Source organism: Asterias rubens, chromosome 1, assembly GCF_902459465.1.
Source record: "Asterias rubens chromosome 1, eAstRub1.3, whole genome shotgun sequence".
Taxonomy (NCBI): domain Eukaryota; kingdom Metazoa; phylum Echinodermata; class Asteroidea; order Forcipulatida; family Asteriidae; genus Asterias; species Asterias rubens.
Window position 1 is genome coordinate 23,114,056 of NC_047062.1, and position 24,248 is coordinate 23,138,303.

At 38.6% G+C, this 24,248-nt stretch overlaps 2 protein-coding genes across 2 annotated transcripts in view; both read right to left on the minus strand.

Annotated features, from left to right (window-relative positions):
- Positions 1-9,509, minus strand: part of LOC117289360 (ATP-binding cassette sub-family C member 9-like) — a 35,936-nt gene extending 26,427 nt beyond the window's left edge. The window contains exons 1-6 of the mRNA XM_033770460.1: positions 8,785-9,509; positions 7,782-8,021; positions 6,500-6,694; positions 5,511-5,666; positions 873-1,022; positions 141-275 (exon numbers count right to left, since the gene is read on the minus strand). Of these exons, the coding sequence (XP_033626351.1) occupies positions 141-275; positions 873-1,022; positions 5,511-5,666; positions 6,500-6,694; positions 7,782-8,021; positions 8,785-9,441 (1,533 nt within the window). The 5' untranslated portion in view covers positions 9,442-9,509. The remainder of the gene's footprint in view (positions 1-140; positions 276-872; positions 1,023-5,510; positions 5,667-6,499; positions 6,695-7,781; positions 8,022-8,784) is intronic.
- Positions 9,510-12,553: 3,044 nt separating this feature from the next.
- The window catches only part of LOC117289126 (HEAT repeat-containing protein 5B-like), a 61,236-nt gene continuing 49,541 nt past the window's right edge, over positions 12,554-24,248 (minus strand). Inside the window, exons 26-35 of the mRNA XM_033770105.1 lie at positions 23,693-23,874; positions 23,134-23,202; positions 22,554-22,733; positions 20,647-21,109; positions 19,892-20,164; positions 17,457-17,726; positions 16,713-16,937; positions 15,665-15,816; positions 14,811-15,024; positions 12,554-13,463 (exon numbers count right to left, since the gene is read on the minus strand). Of these exons, the coding sequence (XP_033625996.1) occupies positions 13,141-13,463; positions 14,811-15,024; positions 15,665-15,816; positions 16,713-16,937; positions 17,457-17,726; positions 19,892-20,164; positions 20,647-21,109; positions 22,554-22,733; positions 23,134-23,202; positions 23,693-23,874 (2,351 nt within the window). The 3' untranslated portion in view covers positions 12,554-13,140. The remainder of the gene's footprint in view (positions 13,464-14,810; positions 15,025-15,664; positions 15,817-16,712; positions 16,938-17,456; positions 17,727-19,891; positions 20,165-20,646; positions 21,110-22,553; positions 22,734-23,133; positions 23,203-23,692; positions 23,875-24,248) is intronic.

A 24,248-nucleotide genomic window follows, 5' to 3' on the forward strand; every position in this document is an offset into this window, starting at 1 on the left:
AACCCAAGTTGAGGCTACAACCTGGAAAGCGACAGCCAGGGGATATCACCTTTATAAGGGGATGCAGCTTTTTATTTCAGATATGAAAAATATGTAGAAAAAAAATTCCCCAAAAATTGTTTTGCTGCCGTAGAACTCACCAATGCTTTCTTCTGGTATTTAGACATACCCTTTCCTGCCAGGGTCATGAATGGCATGAGGAGGAGTAGAATAGCAGCACCAATAAGAGCAGATACACCTAAGATGATGTAGAGCAGAGCCACCGTAATAAGGATCTGAAAATACAGCCATATAAATGAGTAAAACACAGTGAAATATGTCAGGAGAAAAAATATAATAAGCTCATGGGAAAAAGCTTACCAATGAAAAGGACCTACATGTATGGTATAAACGCAAACATAGTTAGTGGCATGACGCTGCGACCCTAGCAGAGTCTTTCTCAAAATGTCAGGCCATTAACTAACTTTTTAACTATGTCATGGCAGACTGATCTAAGAATACAGCATATTAGAGCCGCAAACCCATGTAAAGACTCAATTTCAAGCAGTTCTGGTGGCGGAGTCATCAGAGTGAATTATTTTGAGTATTTACCCAATAGACCTTTACCATGCTGCCTCCACCTTGGTCATGTACCTTGTATCGAATAACAATAATGAATGCTAATAATCAATTTGCAAATAGGAACCAGACTATTTTGTTCATCCAGCCTCAGTTTGGTAACATTGATATCAATGGGAGAAATTCAAGATGGCTGCACCATGATAAAGGTCTATACATAGTGTCCAGCACCTTTAATGAATGTGAAACTTTGACCTCAGTGTCACACTTTGTGTTGTACGTTCATGGATTGACACGACGAGGTTTTCACTCACCGATATACAAGTAACAAACATTGAGAACAGCTCCAGGACCATCTGCTGCATGTTTGCTGGGTCAGTGGACATGAAGTTCACCAGTTTACCAGCGGAGACAGAACTGCTCCCGCCCAGGGAAAGTTGAAGTGACTTCTTGTATACCATTCCCTGTGTGAGGGGGAAAACAAGATACATGTATTACTGTAATAACCTAAAAAATATGACCAACTAATATCATCATCATCATCGTCAGTCGGCTGCACAGAGGGCACACACAAGCTTTTCCCATTCTCTCCTGTCTTGTGCTATTCTCCAAATCTCAAGCGGGGAGAGCAGAAAATCCGGGGAGACTAATCTTCCAATGTACTCAGGGTACAGCAGGCGCTGACGACCTTGTTTGCGCCGGCCGTGCGATGGGGAGTAGAGCATAGATGTTGAGTGGCTCATTGGTCGGTTTCCGTAGGATGTGTCCAACTAATCTGAGTTGTCGTTTTTGCATGGTCTGAAAAAAGGCTCATCAAATAATATCTACAATTTTTGGGGGGAAATTATAACAAAAAATCCCAAAAAACTACATTAATTTGTAAATTTTGAAAATTTTTCTCAATCTTAAGCCATCTTTTGGCACAGCTTTGACACCCTGCCTTGAAATTTGCATATTATGACCAACGTCGGTTCAATGCCGGCCCACCAGTGCACCGTTACAAAACTAGTATTGGCCCAGAAAAGGTTTTATATACCATTTTGCCAAAATGGTGTGCAGCTACAAAACCAGTATTGGCCCAGAAATGTTTTCCAAACAATTTTGCCAAAATGGTGTGCCGCTAACAAAAAAAGGTATTGACCCAGATTTTCTTTACCATTCTTTGCAAAATGGTGTGCAGCTACAAAACCAGTATTCGCCCAATAGAGGTTTTCTACCATTTTGCCAAAAAGGTGGGCCGCTACAAAACCAGTAGACAAGATGTCAGAAAGTAAAACTTTCATAATTAGACGAAAATTCAAACAGTCTCATTAACAAATTTTCGCAGTTTTATAAAACGTAATGTATTTAAATTAGATAATAGAACTAGCTGCTGCAGACAATTTACCAACCAACTGGACATATTGGTATGCACAAAATTGTTAATTACCTGACGTTTCGACCCTTGCAGAGTCTTTCTCAAACTCAACAAACATGAACAGGTAATTCTAACATAAACAGTCGTTTTCCATTCGCTTTCATACATAATTCTTGTGTCATGATAGCTGATTTGTATTTTGATATACGATAGTTTTAGTTGCAGTTTCGCACAATATATTAAAAGATATGCCTGGAGGTCAAACAATTCATAAGGAAAAAAGAAGCAAATTACTATGCCGACTTGCAAAGTAGTTACATACAAGTTATTGAACCCGACGGTATCGTCATTTTAAGAAACCGAATACTTTTAAATTATATTTGTTTCGTGCTAAAATGTATACCTCCATTATTTTTTGGGTTTTTTTTACCTAGCATTTTTAATATTTAATACTAATTAATTTATTTTTTACTGTTGTAATCTTCATTTATTTCTTGTTTTTATATCATGGACAATTACAAATGTACAATTACAATTTATTGTAATGAACTTTTTTATAGCAAAGTAATTTCAAATATGTTATTTATTTAGTTCAATTTGTTTAAAGGAACGTTACAGAATTGGTAAGAAACAAAAATCGTGAAGATCACAGATTTACATAAAACTTACACGGTCTAATGATGATGATAGTAGAAAACATCCCTTGAAATATTTCTGTCTGAAATGTCATATTTGATGAGAAAGAAATAATCTAATTTCGCGTTTGGAGTTTATCGCTCAGTGAGCGTTTTATTCATTTTTGTTTTGGCATCGTTGCAATGCAAAATTGTCATCGTTTTTTTCACTATTTTCTCGTGATCCAGAAGGCCGATCGACCTCAAACTTCTACAGGTTTGTCAGTTTATGTATATGGTGGATTACATAAAGAGCTTACACTGCCAGCAACTTATTTGCTAGCAAAACCAATTCTGTAATGTTCCTTTAAGTTTAGTTTAATTTATTTGATAATTTTTTTGAATTTTTATTGTTTTAATATATGTTTATTTTAGCCTGATACGATGGCGACACTCCTCATCGCATAAGTTAAAAGAACGATACAGAATCGTTAACTTTTTCTTTTTGCTTTCAAACAATTGCTGGCAGTGTAATCCAGCAAACATATATCTGTATTGACACGATACGGGCGAGTGCCGTACTGTGTGTTGTATTGGCCCATTGGCTCCGTATGTTTGTGTGCTAAATATTGTTGTTTATGTGTTACTATTTTGCTTTAGAGCCATTATACACTTTCGGAACAGAAACAAAAAAAAGTTCACAGATTTACAAATAACTTTAAGGGTTTACAGAAGGTAATGGTGAAAGACTTCTCTTGAAATATTATTCCATGAAATACTTTACTTTTTGAGAAAACATTAAAACAATTTTGAGAAAACAATCGAGAATTACGGATTTATTTTAAACGCATGTCATGACACGGCGAAACGTGCAGAAACAAGGGTGGGTTTTCCCGCTATTTTCTCCCGACCCCGACGACCGATTGAGCCTTAATTTTCACAGGTTTGTTATTTTATATATAAGTTGTGATACACGAAGTGTGGGCCTTTGCTTGGACAATTACCGAAAGTGTCCAATGGCTTTATGTAGGTCTCTTTATTTGTTGATGCAGATACTGAATAATAAATTATATGGAGAGAAGAATAAATACAGATTGGTAAAACCATGATACAAAAGATTGTGGATCCAAAGGATGTTTAGTAGAGCACCATTGTGGGCTTTCCCTAAGGGTTGTCTATGATTCGTGGGCTTTCCCTAAGTGTTGTCTATGATTCGTGGGCTTTCCCTAAGGGTTGTCTATGATTCATTTCCTTTAATCTTTCCTCTTTAAAGGCAGTGGACACTATTGGTAGTTACTCAAAATAATTATTATCATAAAACCTGATTTGGTAACGAGTAATGGGGAGAGGTTGATAGTATAAAACACTGTGAGAAACGGCTCACTCTTAAGTGAAGTAGTTTTCGAGAGAGGAGTAATTTTCCACGAATTTTATTTCGAGACCTCAAGTTTAGAATTTGAAGTCTCAAAATCAAGCGTCTGAAAGCACACAACTTGGTGTGACAAGGTGTTTTTTCTCTCATTATTATCTCGCAACTTCAAAGACCGAATGAGCTGAAATTTTCACAGGTTTGTTATTTTATGCAAATGTTGAGATACACTAAGAGAGAAGACTGGTCTTTGACAATTACCAATAGTGTCCACTGTCTTTAAAAACATTGTGGTCACCACACAAGTACAGTTCTTACCCTAAAAACACCACACAAATGTCTGCATTGTAAGCACATAATGTTGCATAACTTTTTATGAGCGTCCACAATATCAACAATGGATGACTTTTGGACACGGCTGTGGTTACTTTTTCCATTGTTAGCAAAGTTTCCATTATTTATGTAATTCTGATCATGTGCCAACAAAAGAGAACAATAAACTTACTGATTAGCATCCCACAAACTTTAAAAGGAAGGTACAGGTTTGGTAATTACTCAAAACAAATATTAACTTAAAAACTGACTTGGTAACGATCATTGGAGAGCTGTTGATAGTATAAAACATTGTGGGAAACGACTCCCTCTGAAGTAATGTATTTTTTGAGAAAGAGGTAATTTCTCACTAAAATAATAAAAGACTTCTAGCTAGAAGTCTTTTATTCTTATCTGAAAGCACACAAATTCGTCTAACATGGTTGTTTTTACTTTCATAATTTTCTCGCTACTCCGATGACCAATTGAGCCCAAATTTTCACAGGCTTGTTATTTTATGGTTATGATGGGATACACCAAGTGAGAAGACTGGTCTTTGACAATTACCAAACATGTACCTTCCCTTTAAGTGCCTTTAAAAGTATTTAAAGCAGTATCTTTCTTTACAAATAAGCCCACAACTTTTTATAAGCAGAGGCCAACTAGCGGCTCGTTCTAAAAATTATGTGCTGGGTACCAGCAAAATCATCCTCTGGTCGACAAATGAATCCTTGTTTCAACTTAGTCCGCAGTTGGTTCTGCTGTACCGTATCAAATAAATCAAATTTATGGAAGACAAACGGCCATTTGTGCGATAGATTTGAATAGTATATGGTACAACGACTTGCTTGTCACAAGTATGTTAATCCAGAGGTTGTTGGTTCGAGTCCCACTCTAGTTGACTTTTCTTTGTTCAATCCCAGAGAGCAACTGTCTCTATTTAGTCTGAGGATTTCAAATTTAAGGGGTACCTTGTGACTAAGCGCGTCATTATACTAGACAATATAAGAATCTAAGGCCGAATCCGAATTGGTATCTACAGCTATGACTACAGCTAGCTGATGCTAAGGGTGTTGCTAAGGACGCCCTATACCTCAACGCATGATGACGGGGAAATTTAGCCTACGGCTATGACTGCGGCTAAGGGTGTTGCTAAGGACGCCCTATACCTCAACGCATGGTGACAGGGAAGCTGTTAGCCGTAGCTGTAGCCACTAATTTGGACACAGCCTAACTAAAAAATGGCTTTTTGGGTTGGAATTCTGAGGCGCTGAGGGGGTAAGTGCTGAGGGTACAATACCTGGATAGATGCTCGTACATGAACAGCTTGAATGGTCAGGTAGTACTGGCTCATCCTCATACACAAGACGGTGGTCACCTTGGAGATGAAGAGTACACAGAGCAGAACCCAGCCATCAGAGAAGAACTCACTGATGGTGATAAAATGTTGCTGCTCCTGCAAACAAACAAACAAATGTTTTAAAAGCATTATAGTGATGTCATTGTTTTTCGTAAGGGCCTGATTTCAGAAAGAACTAAGATTGAAATTAACTGCGAATCGTGCCAAGCAAAGCGTGGGAAATACTGAAAAAACATCTTCTGACAGAACTTAGTGCTTTGTGAAATAGACTCACTGCTCACTGGGCTCGATGTCACAAAACACTAAGCTCAAATCTAGGATTGATTTCAAAAAGCACTCAGATTCTTATTGCCTGGGTGATTTGAATTGTGACTCCACAATTTAAGATTGATACACAGTTAAGATTTGCCTTAGAGACACTGAACACTATTGGTAATTGTCAAAAACCAGCTCACTGGGTGTATCCAAACATATGCATAAAATAACATACCTGTGAAAAGTTGGGTTAACTTGGTCATCAAAGTTGAAAGAGAATAATGACAGAAAAACACCCTTGTTGCACAAATTTGTTTGCTTTCAGATGCATAATAAAAGGCTTATGCTGAAGTTTCTGAGTGAGAAGTTACCTCTTTCTCAAAAACTATGTTACCTCAGAGGGAGCTATTTCTCACAATGTGTTATACTATCAAAAGCTCTCCATTGCTCACTACCAAGTAAGTTTTTATGCTTACAATTATTTTAAGTAATTACCCATAGTGTCCAGTGCCTTTAAGTCTGTAAAATCGGTCGTCTACTCGTACCTTACTTAAAACCATACCACTCCAAAAAGATTGGGGTTAAGAATTTGGGAGAAATTACAGTAAAAAAAAACAAATCTTTGTTGAGGTCACACAAATAGATCATAATGCATGTTCTCTACTTGTACTTACTGATTGAGCATCACGTGCTTCTGGATAGTTTTTTTCTGATACATATATGACAATGCCTCTGATTGTTAATGGCACAATAAACTTGGACAGTGACGACACTAGTTTCAGCAGCGCTGCACCCAGTAGTTTGATGCCACAGATACGACAGAAGACTTTGAATAGGGAGACACTTTGATTGTTCCTTAGAGCATTTGCCTGAAGGAAAAACAACAAAACAAATACAATTTGGTATAACTCTTGATCACAACACAGAAAATAATTTCATACCTGAAATTTTCGACCGACACTTCGCTCTTCATCAGCAGGATGACGCGGATGTTGAACCCGTGACCTTACGGACACGTGATCCCACGACCGCGTCATAGACTCCTAGGAGCTTGTATCGCCCCCCCGTCTCGGGTCAGGGAGGGTTTGTAGGCTCTGATGTAGACTGCCTCAAAAATTTCAGGTATGAAATTATTTTCAGTGTTGTGATCAAGAGTTAAATCAAATTGTATCTAATAACCAACACAGATGAACTTTCACGCTAACAAAACAATATAATTTATTACATGTTCATTTTTAGATATTCAGTACTTTTCCTTAGTCTTTTGAACAAAATTCACAGGCATGTCACGCCTTTGGACTTTTTGCACGATATGCCCGTGGAAAAAAATTAGCTTTTAGCATGAAAAAAGCTCGCTTATTTTACACATGTTACTGGCCCAAAATGTCATGCAATTATATACATTGCTTGTGACTGGTACATGTATATATAGCTGTTGTTCACTTAGCATAACAATTGAAGGGAGTCTTGGCCGGTAATCTGATTTTACTGAGCAAGGATTTTTTTGCGTAAGCAATATTTTGTCCTTTTTTAAGCAGCTCTATGAAATTGGGCCCTGGTTACAAGCTACTTCTTTTTAAATTCATCTGACTAGAGACAGTTGCTGTTGCCAAGTCGCATGATTTGGGACAAGCTTTTGCATATTATGCAAGAGAGGGCAAACTATAAATGTGTATGGCTCAATGATAGCAGGGTTTGCTCATCTGGAGGTTGACCTACAAATGTTTCACTTTTTGGCATAGCAACTGTTAAAATTTTACTTGCAACTAACAACTTGCATCAAGTCATCGTACCAGACTTTATTCATCTCACAATATGGCTTACTGCTTGAAGGAATCCATGCTTGGCCACAACCCAATCAAACAAAAATGGCAATGAAAAAACAAAGAAGTGTCAACAAATGAATTTAGCATTTTGTGATTATAAAAATAGGAGATTGAAAGGAATGTTTCTCACCTTTTCCCTCTGAAACATCTCATTAAACTGCCTGTAATTTTCTTGAGCTGTGTGATGCCGTGGTAGCGTGCCTAAGTCTTTGTGCACCAGAGGGCGTTTCCTTCCAAGACGGAACAGCCGAGTCAGCCAGGAGAAAGTGATTTGGGATGGAACACTGACAGAGTCATGGATGTAATGCATGTCGTCTTGCATGAAATCCTCAGTTGGTGTTAGTCCATAGGACGGACTTCTACATAAAATCTATAGATAAAGGAAATGCTGAACTCTCACAAACTACTCCTAAAACTTTGAGGTTTGATTTGTTATCGTCTAGAACTATGACGTTCGTGGAGACGATAGCAGAATGAACCTCATCTAGCTAGGGGTTTACAAAACCGTGGGCAGGTGGTTAGAATGCAGAGCCTGTAATCACAAAATTGTTGGTTTGAATCATACTAACTATAGCAAATTGCTGGTTTCACAATGATGAATTTAAGTGTTGTCATCAATAGACCACAATTCATAATCATGATATGAATCATAGATGATTCAAAATCAGTGTTTATAATGAGAGAGATTGGCTTTTGCCAGCTTGGTGTTCACATTCCCATGTGCTGTGGGAGATTTGCACAGTTCCCTTGTTGTCTAATCAAACAAACTAAAGATATCAAAATACGAAAAACTCACTGTCTACATTCTAAATTTGTTTATCATAGTTTTATGAATTTAATGATATTAGAACCTAATAGAAATAGATAATTTAAATCATAAAATTATAATCAACAAATTATGCATAGCACAGTAAGTGCAGAATTCTACGAAAAGCAGAGACATAAAATGAGGCCCCTATTTAGGGAGTTTACGATATTGTTTTGCTTTAATTTTAATAGTTTTATTGACAACTAGGCCTACAAAAAGTTTATTATCTTAATCAATACAATTTCAGTCGTTATATGACGTAACCATAGGCCAGATATTATAAATTGCCATTGATTTGTATTTAATACATTGTCGTAAAACTTACCATAGGTAGGTTGACAAGATCCAACAAAATGAGAGCACTGTATGCACAAAGCATAAAAACCGTCAAGACAAAGCGAACAACTTGGACACTACACAAACCAAGTTGACTCAAACCCCACAATTTAAAAGCCTGTCCGGTTAAACACAAGCACCAATAGAGCAAAGTCAAAAGAGACATTGCAAAAGTTCCCCATATCTCCAAAGAGTTGTAGTAAAATGCAGCAATTAAAGTTGTAACGAGAGCACCAATGTTAGGCAAGTAAAGGTACGGTTGGGTTGAGTTGTAAATCGGGCGGGTTGAATCCGTCAAAACACCCTCAGCTATTCCGAAAGAAACCGCAATTAAAGTCACGATAATTAGCAGCCAACGGAGTGTATGTCCACGGCATTTTCTCAGTTGTTTCGTCCTGTTGACTTTGGAGACATTTGAGCAGAATGCAAGGGTGGTTAAAGTTGCCACAAATGAAAGCATGATGAGCACATGCACCGTGGTGTTGACAGCGCTGACCGCGCACTGATGACCGAGCCATGGGTCCGGATCGGCTCGCTCCACGGTACCATCTCGGCTGTCAACACCGGTGTCATTTTTGTCAATATCCTGGCGTGTTTCAACGCCGCAAAACCAGCCAAACTGATCGTGTATGGCCCACAGTGCCATCAGTAGATACTATCTCACAGCCTTATGAAAGTAGGATTTTTTTTTTTTTCGAGACTTTGTTGAGAATGAAACATACGGTGAAAAAATCATGCCAAAAGAAAGACTTCATCGTCACTAAATGTGATATGTTGTATGTACATACATGTATACGTACGTGTGTTCTGTGTGTACGGCACACAAACGTGATGTAATGTCAGCTGTGAAATTGACCTTCGACCTCGAACCAAATCAAGGCCTCCCCTCCCCGTCAAAACCACTCGACCTTGCAAGCAACAATTAAATTTAAATAAGTCAACTGACGAGCAACATTGATGGATCAATACACGACTACCCGCATATTATCATATCTGCAACTTGCGGGCCGCAAGCTACAATAACAAGTTTTTTGCTGCCCCTAACACAATTGGGTTTCAGTTTTGAGGTTGCAAAACTGTTCCCAATCCCCCACCCCAATGTTCGAAGCTAAGCCCCGCCCACCCCAATGTTCCCAAACCCTGCCCACCCCAATGTTCCCTAACCCGGCCCTTCCCAATCCAAATTAAAAATCAGAAAAATGATTGGGGAAGGGGTGGGGTTGTCAGGGAAGAAATTTATTTTTTACCTATTCTCTTACAAAACTAAAAACACTTGCATCTGTCCCCCCAAAATAAACAAATAAATAAACAAATGAACAAACACCCCAAACATAAACAACAACAAAAACGACTGGGATGTGATATGCGACTGGGTTCTTTTTTTTTGGGGGGGGGGGGGGAGGAGGTAGACATATGGAAAACACTACGAACTCCCAATAATAATACAAAATCCACAAACAATTTGTTGTTTTCTTTTCAAATTTAAGTGATCTAGTGGTGTACTGTACATCACATTTTATTGACAATGATACAAGTCTTATAAGTTTGGCAAATGAATAAATTGATATTTACAAAATATAAAACTAAAGCTAAAATAATCAAAACAACTTTTAAATGTCCATATCCAATGACCAATGCAAGGACAAACATAACAAAACAAAAAAGCAAGCCTACAAAACTGCAATAAAAATTATCAACGTACATTTAATAGTAATAGCCAAATATAAAAGCAAAATTAAGCATTATTATAAACATTTTGTCTAATCACCATCAATATTTAAAGACAATGGCTCTTTGATAAATCAATATTACAGTTCACTTAATTACATAATTGTTTACATATGAAATGATTTACATATAATGTATACTCAATTACCATTTTATGCACAATATATTTGTTTGAGTAAATAAAGTTCATGCAAATTGAATGTCTTCAGATTCATTCAATGAAACAAAAAAAGACCTTTTACAATCAGCGCCAAATTGTCACAGAATTTTAATCATGCAATAGGCTAGAAGGCAATATTCACAAACACATGTTACACCATGGATAATTTGAAATTTGCAGTATAGTTAATAAAATGCTTGGGGGATTTTTAACCATTAAATTAATAGGAAAACAATATTGTTTAATAAGCATGTCACTAATCCATTACAACAAATTATCTCAAGATTGACCAGCTGCCGATTTCAAAAACTCTTCCTAAGTTAGGATTAATCTTAGCCCAGTACTTAAAAGTTCCATAACCATAGATGTTAGGACAAATTTAACCCATCCTAAGTTAGGACGGGTAACTCGTCCTAACTCTAGATAGGATTAATCCCAACATTTTGTGAAATCGGCTGCTGGGCCTAATTTCACAGCGCTGTTAACAGTAAGCAAATTTTCGTGCTTACTCTAGGAGAACTATTTGCTAAGGTGTAAGCGAATTTCACAGGTTAGCAAGAAAAAGTACACTTCAAATTGGCTTCAAATGTTACTGGGGCTGAATGGTGAGCAGGACAACCATAACTCACATTGTGGCTGTGCTGAATAAACTGAAAAACATAGGAATGCAGTTGCAATGAAACCATCACTTAAAGACACTGGACAAATTTGGTAATTGTCAAAGACCAGTCTTCTCACTTATAAATAAAAAAATTGAACTCAATAGGCGACTTTCCAACGCTAGGTGGCAGCAGACATACCGGGTAAATTTCCATTGTTTACGTAGTTCTGAACATGCGCATAATTCTGAGAACAATGGATTTACCCGGTAAGTCTGCTGCCCTCTATCGTCCCAGAAAGTCTCCCATTGGTCGTCAAAGTTGCGAGATAATGATGGACGCCCTTATAATACGAAATTGTGTGCTTTCAGATACTTGACTTTGCGACCTCAAAATAATTTAGTAAAAAATTACTTCTTTCTCAAAAACTATGTTAATTCAGAGGAAGCCGTTTCTTACAATGTTTTATATAATCAACCACCCTCCATTACTCGTTACCAAGTAAGATTTTATGACAACAATTATTTTGAGCAATTACCAATAGTATCCTCTGCCTTTAATGTTGAGTGATCCATTAATAAAGTACAGTGACATGACACGGTGGAAACAAGTGAGCATCTGGAGCACTTCTTCGCATAATTAAATTTCAATGCATAAATATGAGCGTGACTGCTCTATATGCCCTGTAGCTGCCATAAATGGATTGTACGATAATACGCAGCGTGTCACTCGAATAAAATTTTCAAGAAAAAAAGAGGAGTAAAAATATAAAAAATAAATTATTACTGAACAAAAAAGAACCCTTTCATAGCTTTTTAGATTTTGAAATGTCAAGTTTACCTCAACAATGTATTATTTATATATAAAAAAACAATGGTACCCATTTTTGAGGGACATTTCATTACAAAGCCAATACCTCTTACAAATGTGTTTACAATAATTAAAATAATTTAATAAAGCTGTTTTTGTTTATTAATGTCTGTCTAAAATCATCACAATTATCAAGGGCAAGGATAAATCACACACACATTTAATGATAATTTTTCTTAACGAATATTTCCGTTATCTGTTTTCTTTGATTTGATATAGTTTATATAGAAATAAATTTACAATGATTTTTAGAAATTCTTATCAATGTTCTACACAAGACACTTAGTTGAAGCATTATACATCTTTCACTTTTTGGGGGGACGTAAAAACAAATCACACAATTTATCTTCAGGAAAATTTTTTTAAAACTTAACAGAAGAAAGAAATAAAACCATGAGAAAGAAAAGCAATTTTTTTTATCTTAAAATAAACAAAGGTTAAAAAGAAAAAAAAAGAAAGAAAATAATATGGATATGACGAGTATTACTGCTACGAGTAAAAAGCACTTTTAGTTTGCTAAAATCTGTGCATTTTGGTATTAGTGTTTTCCATTGGTGAGCAAGGGGATTTTACCATAATGTCTGTTCCTACTTTGTGGATATCTTGGTTACACAGCTAGCATAGAAAATGTGAGTAGAATTCAGAGATTTTAATTAGTGGGCCACTCACGTACCCTTGAGACGATGTCAAGCTTAGATAAAGAGTGAAGATGCTTTGTGACATCGAACCCTGACAGTGCTAATAAATAGAGTTTAGAACAGGGCTCATTTTCATAGAACTGCTTAAGCACAAAAAGAAGCTAAGCACAACAAGCTTACCAGATTAAGGTTACCAGCCTGCTCATTTGTGCTTAGCAGAACATTGTTAAGCGATACTTTCTGCTTAAGCACCTCTACAAAAATGGGCCCATATATTAAACATGAGTACTCTACAATAGTTGTTTAAAAAAGTATTGGGATTGGGGGGAAGCTTGTTTTCCGGCGAAAAATTATCCGCTAAAGTTACTGAAATCCATCTTGAGTTTGATACTGGGTGCTGCCGGCATCGCTTGCTTGACCTGCGAGTGTTGAGCCTTCATCTTATTAACCGCCGCCTGGTTGGCTCGAATGGCACCCTCTAGCTTGGACTTGAGATCTGGCGCGCCGCTGATGACCGACTTGAAGGCGGCCGGGTAGAGCGGTCCAATCTTCATGAGTTTCTGCAAGGCCTGCTCATGGAGGGCTCTGCTCTGCTTGGAGGTGGAGGGAAGGATGGTCATCGGCACCAGGAGACTGATTAAGATTGGGACTAAGAGAGCTAAAAGTTGAACCCCTGGGGAGAGTCAAAACAACACATGTTAAAGCAATGTTCATTTCATCATACTAAACAATAGCTGTGTTAGTTAGTCTGATAGACGAAACAAGGAAGGTAGGGGTAGCACTTAAAAAGACTAACTAATTACATACAAAACTGCACAAGCTTTTGTAGCAACAACTACTTCTTATACAACTTGCATCTGATGAAGTGGTTGTTGCTACGAAAGCTAATGCGTTTTTGTTATGTAATTTGTTAGTCTATAAAGGATTTGGGTACTTTTTCAAAATGTCCATAGATTAACATTAAACTTACAGGGTTTGAAGATAATGATAGTGGAAAGCTTCCCTTCAAATATTACTTACTGAGGTGCTGTAGTTTTTGAGAAATGAGTAAAACAAGGTAATGAAAATATGTTTGTAAATTATTTTCATGACATTGTTTTACTCATTTCCTCAAAAACTACAGCACCTCAGCACGTAATATTTTCAGGGAAGCTTTCTACTATCATTATCTTCAAACTGTGTAAGTTTAGTGTAAATCCGTGGACATTGTGTTCTTTGTCCTACAAAAGTTACATAGACCCTTTAAGTGTATTTTTTTATGTATTATACGTTAGTCTTTAAGTGTTACCACTACTTTCCTCACTTCATCATTGTCTTTGAATATAAACAAATCAGGGATACTTCATCCTGAATATCAATGTCAACATATCTTTGTAAGAGAATAGAAACCTAGTTCACCTTATGACTCAAATAATTTTGTATACCACATACGAAAGACCCACCACTGCCAGAAAAGCATTTCAACTCGGTGGGAGGGACTATATCAGGCATGATATTTGGTCTTTGGAAAAAGAGTAGGAATGTGTTATCTGGTACAAGGACTGACCTACATGTACACATGGCGTAGGCTCCAATAAACTATAGGCCCTATTGAGCCATTTCACCTGACGTCATCAGCAGAAAAATCTTGAATGCGCCATACTGGTGGGCAATTTCACTGTGCGTTTTCATATACAACTCTATGCTGCGCGTTATGCAGTAAAATGTGCATTTTAGGCGACGCGGCGTTAATACACGTAAACCTAACTGCCCACCAACATGGTGAGTGTGGCATTGGTCGCCGCGTGTGATGCCCGTGCAAGGGGTCAATTAATCACAAGTTTTCATATTTGTTTCCAAAAGCAGGAAGATTTTTCCAAAAGCAGGAAGAATATCATGCCTGCCTGCTACATACTAATTGAGGCTTTTTTCTACTGATATGTATGTATAAAAAGCTATCTCTTTACTTAGATATTCAATCTTATTTGTGGTGCAGCATCACACTTCACAAAGGGATGCATTACACCGCAAGCTAACTTACTGTGTGCTTCATCTGTGAGGCTTACAAGTACCTCCAGGACCCTTATAGCCTCAAGTACTGCCAGCACCTCATTGTCCTTATCTGGCTTGTTGCCCCCAATGCCGTGCAGGTACTCCACAACCCTCGGGCCAAGGGCGTGGATGAAGGGCGTGGCTATCTCCCGATGCTTGATCTGGAAGACGGAGCACATCGTCTGAAGACTCTTGAATTTCACCTGATGGTCAGATAACAAGCAATAAATGAAATTGGGGTATCGTGGCCGAGCGGATAAGAGCCAAATTTAAGCTCTGGTGTTTCTGATCAGCAGAGTGTGGGTTCTGCTACTAGGTGAGGCCTTAACAAGTAAAAAATGTAATTGGGGTGTCATGGCCGAGCGGATAAGAGCCCAATTTAAGCTCTAGTGTTTCTGATCAGCAGAGTGTGGGTTCGAGTCCCAGTCGTGATACTTTTAAGCAAGACACTGAACCAGCACTGCACTGAACCATTATTACTTTGTCCTTCGGATGGGACATTAGGTCCTGTGTGTTGTGAATGCATGTTAAAGAACCCAGTGCACCTATCGTAAAAAGAAGGGATTCGTCCTATGTTCCTGGTTTGATTGGCTGCATATTGCGCCACAGCACCTTGTAAACCTTTGCATTGTACTATCTAAAATAGGTCTCATATTTCAACATGTAGTCACGGTTATGAATGTGCTATATAAGAATGGTTATTCATTACTACTATAATTGTTATTATGCAGATGATATTCAAATACATGTGGATGATATGCAGATGACAGGAGAATGATATGCAAGGGCAACAAAAGCTAATTTGCAAAAATGTTTCCTTAAGTAGATTTGAACATTTCTTACCAATGGCTCATCCGAGTGCATGGTCTTCTTGAAGAGTTCGATAGCCTGACACTGTAGGCCTGGAACAGCCGAGACCGACGGTGGGGCAGACGCCACGATGACGGCCACAGCTAGAAGGATACTGTTATCATCTACATCAGCTTTATCTTTACCTGGGAGGAAATTTAGGGAACAAAATCATGGATTAGATTATCTTGAAGTGATTTGGGGAACGAAATCATGGATTAGACCCTAGGCAAAATTGTGCGTGGAACAATCTTATCCATAGAGTAAATGTGTGGTATTTTTTTCTGGACCTCCAACTTTTTAATCTTGGTTACACACTAGCCTGATGATGTTATTTCCATTCAGTAAATGTTGATGCGCAATGTAAGTGTTTTTTTTTCTTTCTGGCCTTCCAACTTTTAATCTCAGTTGTACAAAAGCGTGATAATTTGATTTTGATAAGTTTGACACCATCTGATTGCATTGCCCTTTAAAAAGGGTGTTTTTACTCTTTCAAATCTAAAAGTATGTTGTTGCATCACCATTTAGTACTAGCAACAAAATCGTTGAAAATCTTTGTCTTCTGTCTACAACAGACATGTATCGTGCTGCCGCCATCTTAGTCATGTTCCCCAAAGTCAACTACCATCAAGAGAATGAGTTGACACTGTACAAATAAGGTGCCAGACTATTATCCCCTCCAGCCTCAGTTTGGTGACACAGCATTGAATACAAAAAAAGATGGCTGCACTACAATTAAAATTTCATTTATGAACTCCTTGATTTTACCCTCATGAAAGATGACATGGGTAAAAACAAAACAATAATATTCTTTATCCTCGATGAAAATGTAACATCTTTTAAAATGTTGTGGTACCCACTGCAAAGTATATGATTAAACATTTGTGGGTTCTTATCCTATCCCAGTAGTATGCCTGTGATTTTTGACCACAGATTTGTCACAGTACTTACACACATCAGTGTATAAGGGTAAAAACAAAAACTTAACAATCTTATCACTCATGCACTTTTAACATCTATTAAACAAATCTCCACTTTATACCTGGCCTAGCACAATCCAGGACGGTGGCCAGCGCACTCCGCAGTAACCTAACCCAGTCTTTACAGTAGGATGGATCGTTGAGATGCCTGGACTGGGACAGGATGCGTAGTGCCTGAAGGGAAGCCGTGACCGTGGGTGCGATCTTGCCGTCGATGGAGGGCTCTGCGGTCTCTCTCAACACCCCGGTGGTCAGGAAGAGAATGGTTGGAAGTACTGATACACTGCCTGAAATGCAGAACATGAAAAGGAGAGTTTTGTGAATAAACATTTTGTAAAATTGAATAAAAACTCTGTTATCAAGTACAGCAAGTGGACTGTTATACTCAAATAAAATCACAAGTCATCCTTAATTTTGCCATGTCCTTACTGTCATAATGTTGGGTCAACGAAACTGTCGTATATGAAAATAAATAATATGGGAAACTTTATATTGTTTTTTGATGCTTAATTCTCAACGCCACTCCCAATATGTAGTCTCATAGTGGACAAGTTGTTATCTACATGGAGTCGTTCCTGTTATAGACCTTTCAAATTGTGGATGGAACTTTGACCTCATATCTTATATTTTCCAGCTGGATTTAGAAAGCACTGAGCGTTTAGTGCTTATCCCAAGGATCTAAATCAACAAATTAATAACTACATCAATTAAATCCTTAAATTCAATGCCCTCTTTCATTTAGAAACGAAAACCCTATCACAGGGGAACTGTTGAGCAGTCGACAAGGTTAACAAAGAAACACAAACCTGCAGGAGAGCACAACTCTGGAAGTCCAGCCATGATTGCTACAGTGGTGGATATGAGATCACTGGCCTCGTCCGACAGTCCAGCGTGTTTGGTGTAGCTCTGGATGATAGCACTGGACACGGTGGGGTTGAGAGCTGGTAGCTGCCTGACCAGCAGGCAGAGGCAGACCTCCAAGGTGGCAAAGACCACCGAGGCCCCAGGAATGATCTCTCCGCTTTCCCCTCCCTCTTCCTGGACGGTACCGTTAGACTTTGCCTCGGAGGTCTCATCTGTTTTATCGATAAGAAAAAGTAAAGGAAGGTCAAAAGAAAATAAATAGGTGAGGTTTACGGTAACGCCATGTGAAAATCTCATTTGAGTAGTGTCGGTTCTGAAAAGAACTGGTGGTTGATAACTCGATTTAATAACCATGCTACATGTAGCTAAAACAGGCATGATAGTTGAAATGATGGTATTTGAGTTGTAGATTCGAGGAGCTTTTGAGAACAGTATCCTCAGTTGTTAGAAAAGTTGATTAAAGAGCCTGACTCATTTAATTTGGAGAAAATTACAGCCTTTTTGTTTACCAGGCAGACTTCAAAAAGTCTGAATTCAGATAAAAGTCTGACAATTCTCATCACTGATAATGTGTCAGAGTCGATTGTCGATAATTTGTTTTTAATTGTTTTATTGTTACTTTTCTCGATCTGACATAGTGTAAATTCCCCAAACCTGCGGTTTGTAAATATTTCGCGCAGTGACGCATTTCTGTCACGTCATACGCGTCGACTGCGCAGGAAACGCCCTGTTAAGCTATGTTATGTAGGCATACTTTGCGTGCCACCCTTAGTTAACTATGGTCATGGTAATTAAGAACCCCCCCCCCCTTCATTTTTTGGCTAAGGCCTTTGTGTTTTTGCATTGAAACAGTTGGATAAAGGAAAGTTAATGTGGAGTGTGAGAATGTGTTGTGAAAGTTAAAAAGCAATGTGAGCTTGAGGAGAGAGGGCGTGTTGAATGTGAATGTTAGGGTTGCCGACCAAACCAGCAGGCGAGTTGATACAGCCACCGTATCGGTATTGGGCCGGTCAGCCAAAGTTATGGCCGAGAGCCACCTTCGTGTACGTCAGAGTTGACCAATCTCTACAGCAACGGCAGTGTGACGCCAAAGACTCCCCTCCAATTAATTACCGTAAGTTGAGTAGTTTTAACGAAAGTTGAGAACTAAAATGTGCTTTGATAAGTGTACTATTTACTTGGAAATGTCGAAACGGCTACGAAGTTTTACAATGTTACGATGATGAACTGGTTTATTAATATCATTCAAGTGTTTGATAATTTAATCAATTAATTTGTTGTGCTAACAGTTTCAGCGATAGGGAGCATTTCCCTCAAAAACTTTTAAGTTTAGACGTGATGAAAAACATCAACGAAAGTGTTTGAAGTGGTTCAAGAAATTATGTTGTATCAAGAATGTATTTATCTGATGTGCTTTCGGTTTGGAAAACCCAGTATTAGACAGTTTGGTTAATTTCGTTTATAGATGACCATTTAACCCCTGGAATCAGCTACCCCTCTCACCGTACCCCAAGTCTGGATCGCAAGGACGACCACGGCAGGGACACAAGAGTGTGGCGCTAATTGAACATTGTTAATTTATGAAAGCTTAAGAGTTCCAGTTAGTGAAACTTAAGGCTTGGGGCCAGATTGGCAGAACCCGATTCGTAGATTATTTCTTTGCTTTACGTTGCCCATAATTTGAGAATTGATGCACAAAGAGAGACGATATACATTGATTTATTTATTGTAACTGTTATGCGATAATTATACCTTGATGTGAGAAGGAGCACAAGAACCATTCTGTAAAGCATATTATTTATAAGTTGATTTGATGTTGTGAGATAATACAACCAATAGTTACTGCCGATCCGAAAGTCCGGAAGCCATCATTTCAGTTTATACCCTGATTATGTTGTAAATATTGTAAATACCCCTAAGATTTATTTAATAAGAATATTTGAAGTTTAATTCGTGTCAAGTGAACGTTATTTTGTGTCCGTCTTTCAGTTACACGATTTCTATATTGTCGAGTCTGACATAATGATTCTGTCCGTCTCCTCTGACCTCTGATCTTCCTTGTTCAAATAACAAACCACAAAGAAATCTGACTGGTTAAATGTGGTAGAACGCCTGCGCATTAATCCGGAGGTCTTCAAATCCCACTCAAAGTAAATTTGTCTTTGCTCAACCCTGAATCAACTCTTCTGGTCCATCTCCTCTCACCTTTGATCTGCCTAGTCCACAAGGGAATCTGACTAGGTAACATTGCTGGAGCGCCCGCATTCATCTAGAGGTATTAGGTTCAGAACCCACTCTAGTCAACTAGTCTTTAAAGGATTTGAGGCTAGTCTTTGTTTAACCCCAAATCAATTACTTTATCCCTCTCCTCTCTCACCTTTGATCTTCCTCGTTCTGGCCAGCTGTTCCTCTATACTCTGTATAACCTGCCTGACCACAGTGGTCACCAGGAGGTGTGTACTGAGTGTCTCTCTAGTCAGCAGCAGACGATGCATGACGTTCAGGAGCTCCACAGCTAGCGAGGGGTCCACGCTGAGTCGACTCCTCGGCCAGGCTGTGTCCAGAAGGGTCTGGACGGCCTGAAGGCAGTAGTGAACACTCTGAATGGGCTCGGCTGAGCGCTGGGATGAAAGGGCTTCAACACACACTCCTGAGAGAAGAGACAGAGAAAGATAAAAAAATTCTGAATATTTGCAGAGGTTACATGTTTTTTTGTTTTCATAATCACTTTCAGGGTGACAATGACACATTTACTGGAATGGCACTTTAACCTGTGACTTACCAGTGCCAGTACTCTACTATAACAAAGCGATGTAGCCGACCTCCAGGTTTACAAGCTGGTGCTCTACCACCTTAGCCTTACCAGTTGGTAGAGCACATGTAACTGGAGAATCATGTTCTCAACATCTTTCTTTGTTGACCCACAAATTTATTAATGAAAAAAGCAGGATCTTTTAAGAACAAAATGCATGAAAGGAATTTGTATAACACGCATTTAAACTGTAATGAAGTGATCAACTGCATATACAATTTGACACCTTACGGTTATTTTGGAGCTACAAATATTCTTAATGCTGCTACCATGAAGCTCTCTAAATGAAGAGGGACTGACATTAAAAACAAGATCCTCACCTAGAATGAGATGGAAATAATCTTCCTTGAGCGTCTCAGAGCTCTTCCCCTGCGGAGCACTCATCCTTGTACCCATTCCTGGAAGCACCGGCCCGCTGCCAGAAACTGTCCCAAAACTACCATCAAGGTTCTTTTCCACCGTCGCAAAACCGCCGTTGTTCAGCCACAGGGCGGCGGCGTACACAATGGGTGACCACGCCTTCTGGTAGTGCGGCCTCGTCGTCGAGATTGCGTCCGAATTGTAGAATGCACCTCCATCCTGTGGAAGCTGGCTGGCGAAGTCCGAGGGTAGGGCCAGGAGGGCGTGGTCACGGAGAGCGGCCAACCAGTACTTGCTCAGGGAGACGAGCTCCGGCTGGACAAGGTTGAGGAGGCTGTCTGCTGAGCGGTCACTGTGGTATCCATCTCGGTCACTGATCTGTTCTGGTGGGTTGAGATGCTGCCTCATTGCAACGATATAAACCTGTAATGATATATCAATCACTTCATTAGAACAATAAATTTAAATTTGATCCACTCACAAAATGTGATCCTCACTCATTGACTTGAACAAATCTTTCACGTTAAGGTGGATCAGTACAGTCTCAAATAAATTATTATTCGATTTAGCATGTAAATGCCACATAGCCTTAAATAAGCATTACACTGTATAACATACGGACATTGACTACCAAAATGGTGGGTGAATTGGGTCAAATAGGGACAACAGTAACAACAAATGGTGCAGCTTTCTAATGGCTGGAGTAGTGATACAGTATTATAATTAATAGGAGATGTTAAATTTTCATCATTGATAAAGAATATTAGTTTTGTTTTTTTACCCATACACCGATGTGTGTTAGCACTGTATACTCAGTACTTGAGTCCCTGAGTCATGTGAACAAATATCAGTCATGTAATATTCGGGTGGGATTCGAACCCACGACCCTTGCAATTCTAGAGCAGTGTCTTACCAACTAGACTACTGAGGTTGCCCATAATTAATAGGTTTATGAAAGAGACTGTCGTAACACTGCAATCAACTAAGAAAAACAAATACAATTTAGCAGCAATCCTAATTTCAAGTTCACAATGAGTCTATCTGAATTATAAAAAATATAATTTGAAAAAGCTAGTAATATTGTACATTGAAAAAAAAACTTCTCCATTTTATTTCTTCCTCAGATATCCTGTCCTGAATTTAAACAAAAGGGTGCATCAAATGTTCCTCCTAATAATGCTTGTGGTTTTCCTGAACTTGGCTTAAAAAAACATGTAGTTGTTCTTTTTTTCTAGGATGATTGAGGCATTTCCTTAACTATCCTAGAAATAAAAAATACATAGTAACTTTGATTTTCTTCCTAGGATGGTTGAGGCATTTTCCTTAACCATCCTAGGAATAAAATATACAACGTAACCTTGATTTTCTTCCTAGGATGTTCAGGCATTTTCCTTAACCATCCTAGGAATAAAATACACATAGTAATCTTGGTTTTCTTCCCAGGATGGTTAAGGTATTTCCTTAACATCCTAGGAATGAAATCAAGTACAGTGACTGTGTTTTTTCTCATATGATTGTTGAGGCATTTCCTTTACTAACCTAGTAAACAGGATAGTTTCCCCTTGGGTCTATGTACTTTGTAAAAAAAAAAAACAATGTCCACAATTTAACATTTAACAAATTGGAGAAAGCTTCCCTTAAAATATTACTTACCGAGGTGCTGTAGTTTTTGAGAAATGAGTAAAACAATGTAAATTATTTTGTGATTTGTTTAACTAATTTCTCAAAAAATACAGCACCTCAGTATATTATATTTGAAGGGAAGCTTTCTACTATCATTTTCTTCAAACCGTGTAAGTTTAATGTAAATCTGTGGACCTTTTGAAAAAGTACCAAAATCCTGATGATGTATTTTGTCTTAACCCACCTCAGCCCATGCCTTGATGACAGCAAGCTTCTCCATAGTGGATGCGCTTTCACTGTAGAGTTGTGCTGGGGCGCCCTTGCCAACCTGCAATTTGGCAAGTGATGATACAAGCAGCTGGTGGACTCTGCGTAGGTCATTCAGGTCATGTGCGACCCCACTGCCAATCCATGCACTCGACACCTGTGAAGAAAGTCAGACAAAGTTTACAATGCATTCAGGCCAGGTCAAGTTGGAAGTCTTAAATAGAACAGACACCAATAGAACCTTTTCGTGTGACGTCACATGCTCAAAAAGAGCCCCTCACTGGGGTCAAAAAGTGCCCTCACTGGGGTCAAAGGAGAAAAATTATTGTACGGTAGCAGTTTTTTGTGCGTAAACATGTGCCTGTGAGCTCAGCATCCATGTAGCATTTTGCATTATGCAAGATCCTATTATTCATCCATCCTTTACTAAGTCCTTCTCATTAAAGAGTGAAAAGATATGACGTTCCGCAAGAAGAATCTAATATAAAAAGTGCACTTTCAAAACATGATTTTGATTGCCGGTGGATGATTAAGATTGGGTCAATTTGAAAAATTACCTGACAAGCCATGGCTGTGACATCAGAGGGAGTATCTGGTGAGAAGGCTGGTCTTAGAGCTGCACCCACCTACAAGCCAAAAAGCAGACAAAATGGTGAAGAAGTTGTCAGATCCCGTTTCTATTAACAAATATTAATATCTCCTGGAATTATTTTGTGTGTACTTTGCCATTCTGTACGATTCTTGGGCTAGGCCTACAATGTATGTTTCTTGCTTGAGAGACCATAGCGGCTGCAAGAGACTTGTACGAAATGGCCAAAGAGGCTGCAAACAAACGCAATATTTGACAAACTTTTGTTGCTCAAACAATGAGGTCAAAGAAAAGGTAAGCAAAAGTCAGAGCCGTATCTGCAACTGCCAGGGTCCAATTTCCCAGAGCTGCTTAAGCAGAAAATATTTCTAAAAAAAATTTCTGCTACTTTTAAGCAAAACAGAATTATGCTAACCAAAATAAGGTTACCAGCCAAAATACCGTGTCAGATTTAGAACATGCAACTAGTATCCTGCTCATTATTGCTAAGGAGGGGTTTTTAAGCAGTGTTTTTGTTATTCTCCTACCTGAGCCTGGTACTGCTCCATGATGAAGTGACCGGGAAACTCTGGCTCAGGAACCCGAGCAAACTTATTGATGATATCTTGGAGGAGTAGGAGACCAGCATTACGGAGCTGGGTGCTCTCTGACGTCGCAGCGATGAACGCCGTCCGCACCAAGTCAGATAAATGCAAGACCAGGTAGTTGTCTGTTGAGGAAGGAACAAGGCTCATCAATTCTGCAAAGTCTCTTTTGAATAGGAGTTTAATATATTTTATGAAGACTCATCAATATTTAATTCCCTCTTTTCATAAATAAAGAGGGTTCGGGCTCAATCTCTAGTTTGTTAACATTGCTCAGTAACTTCGGTAGACTTAAGGACAAGATTGAATACAAATCTTCTTGACCGCTCTTTCCCGTTCTAAATGTTGTTATCAAAACGGATTGTTTTTCACGAATGCAAGGCTGGAAGAGCTTATCGGCAGATGTGGGTGTGTATACAGGTGGCAAGATGTAGGAGACAGAAGGCCAAGTGGTGCGCTCATGTGATGAGACAGGTAGGTCTACACAACGCAGTTATAG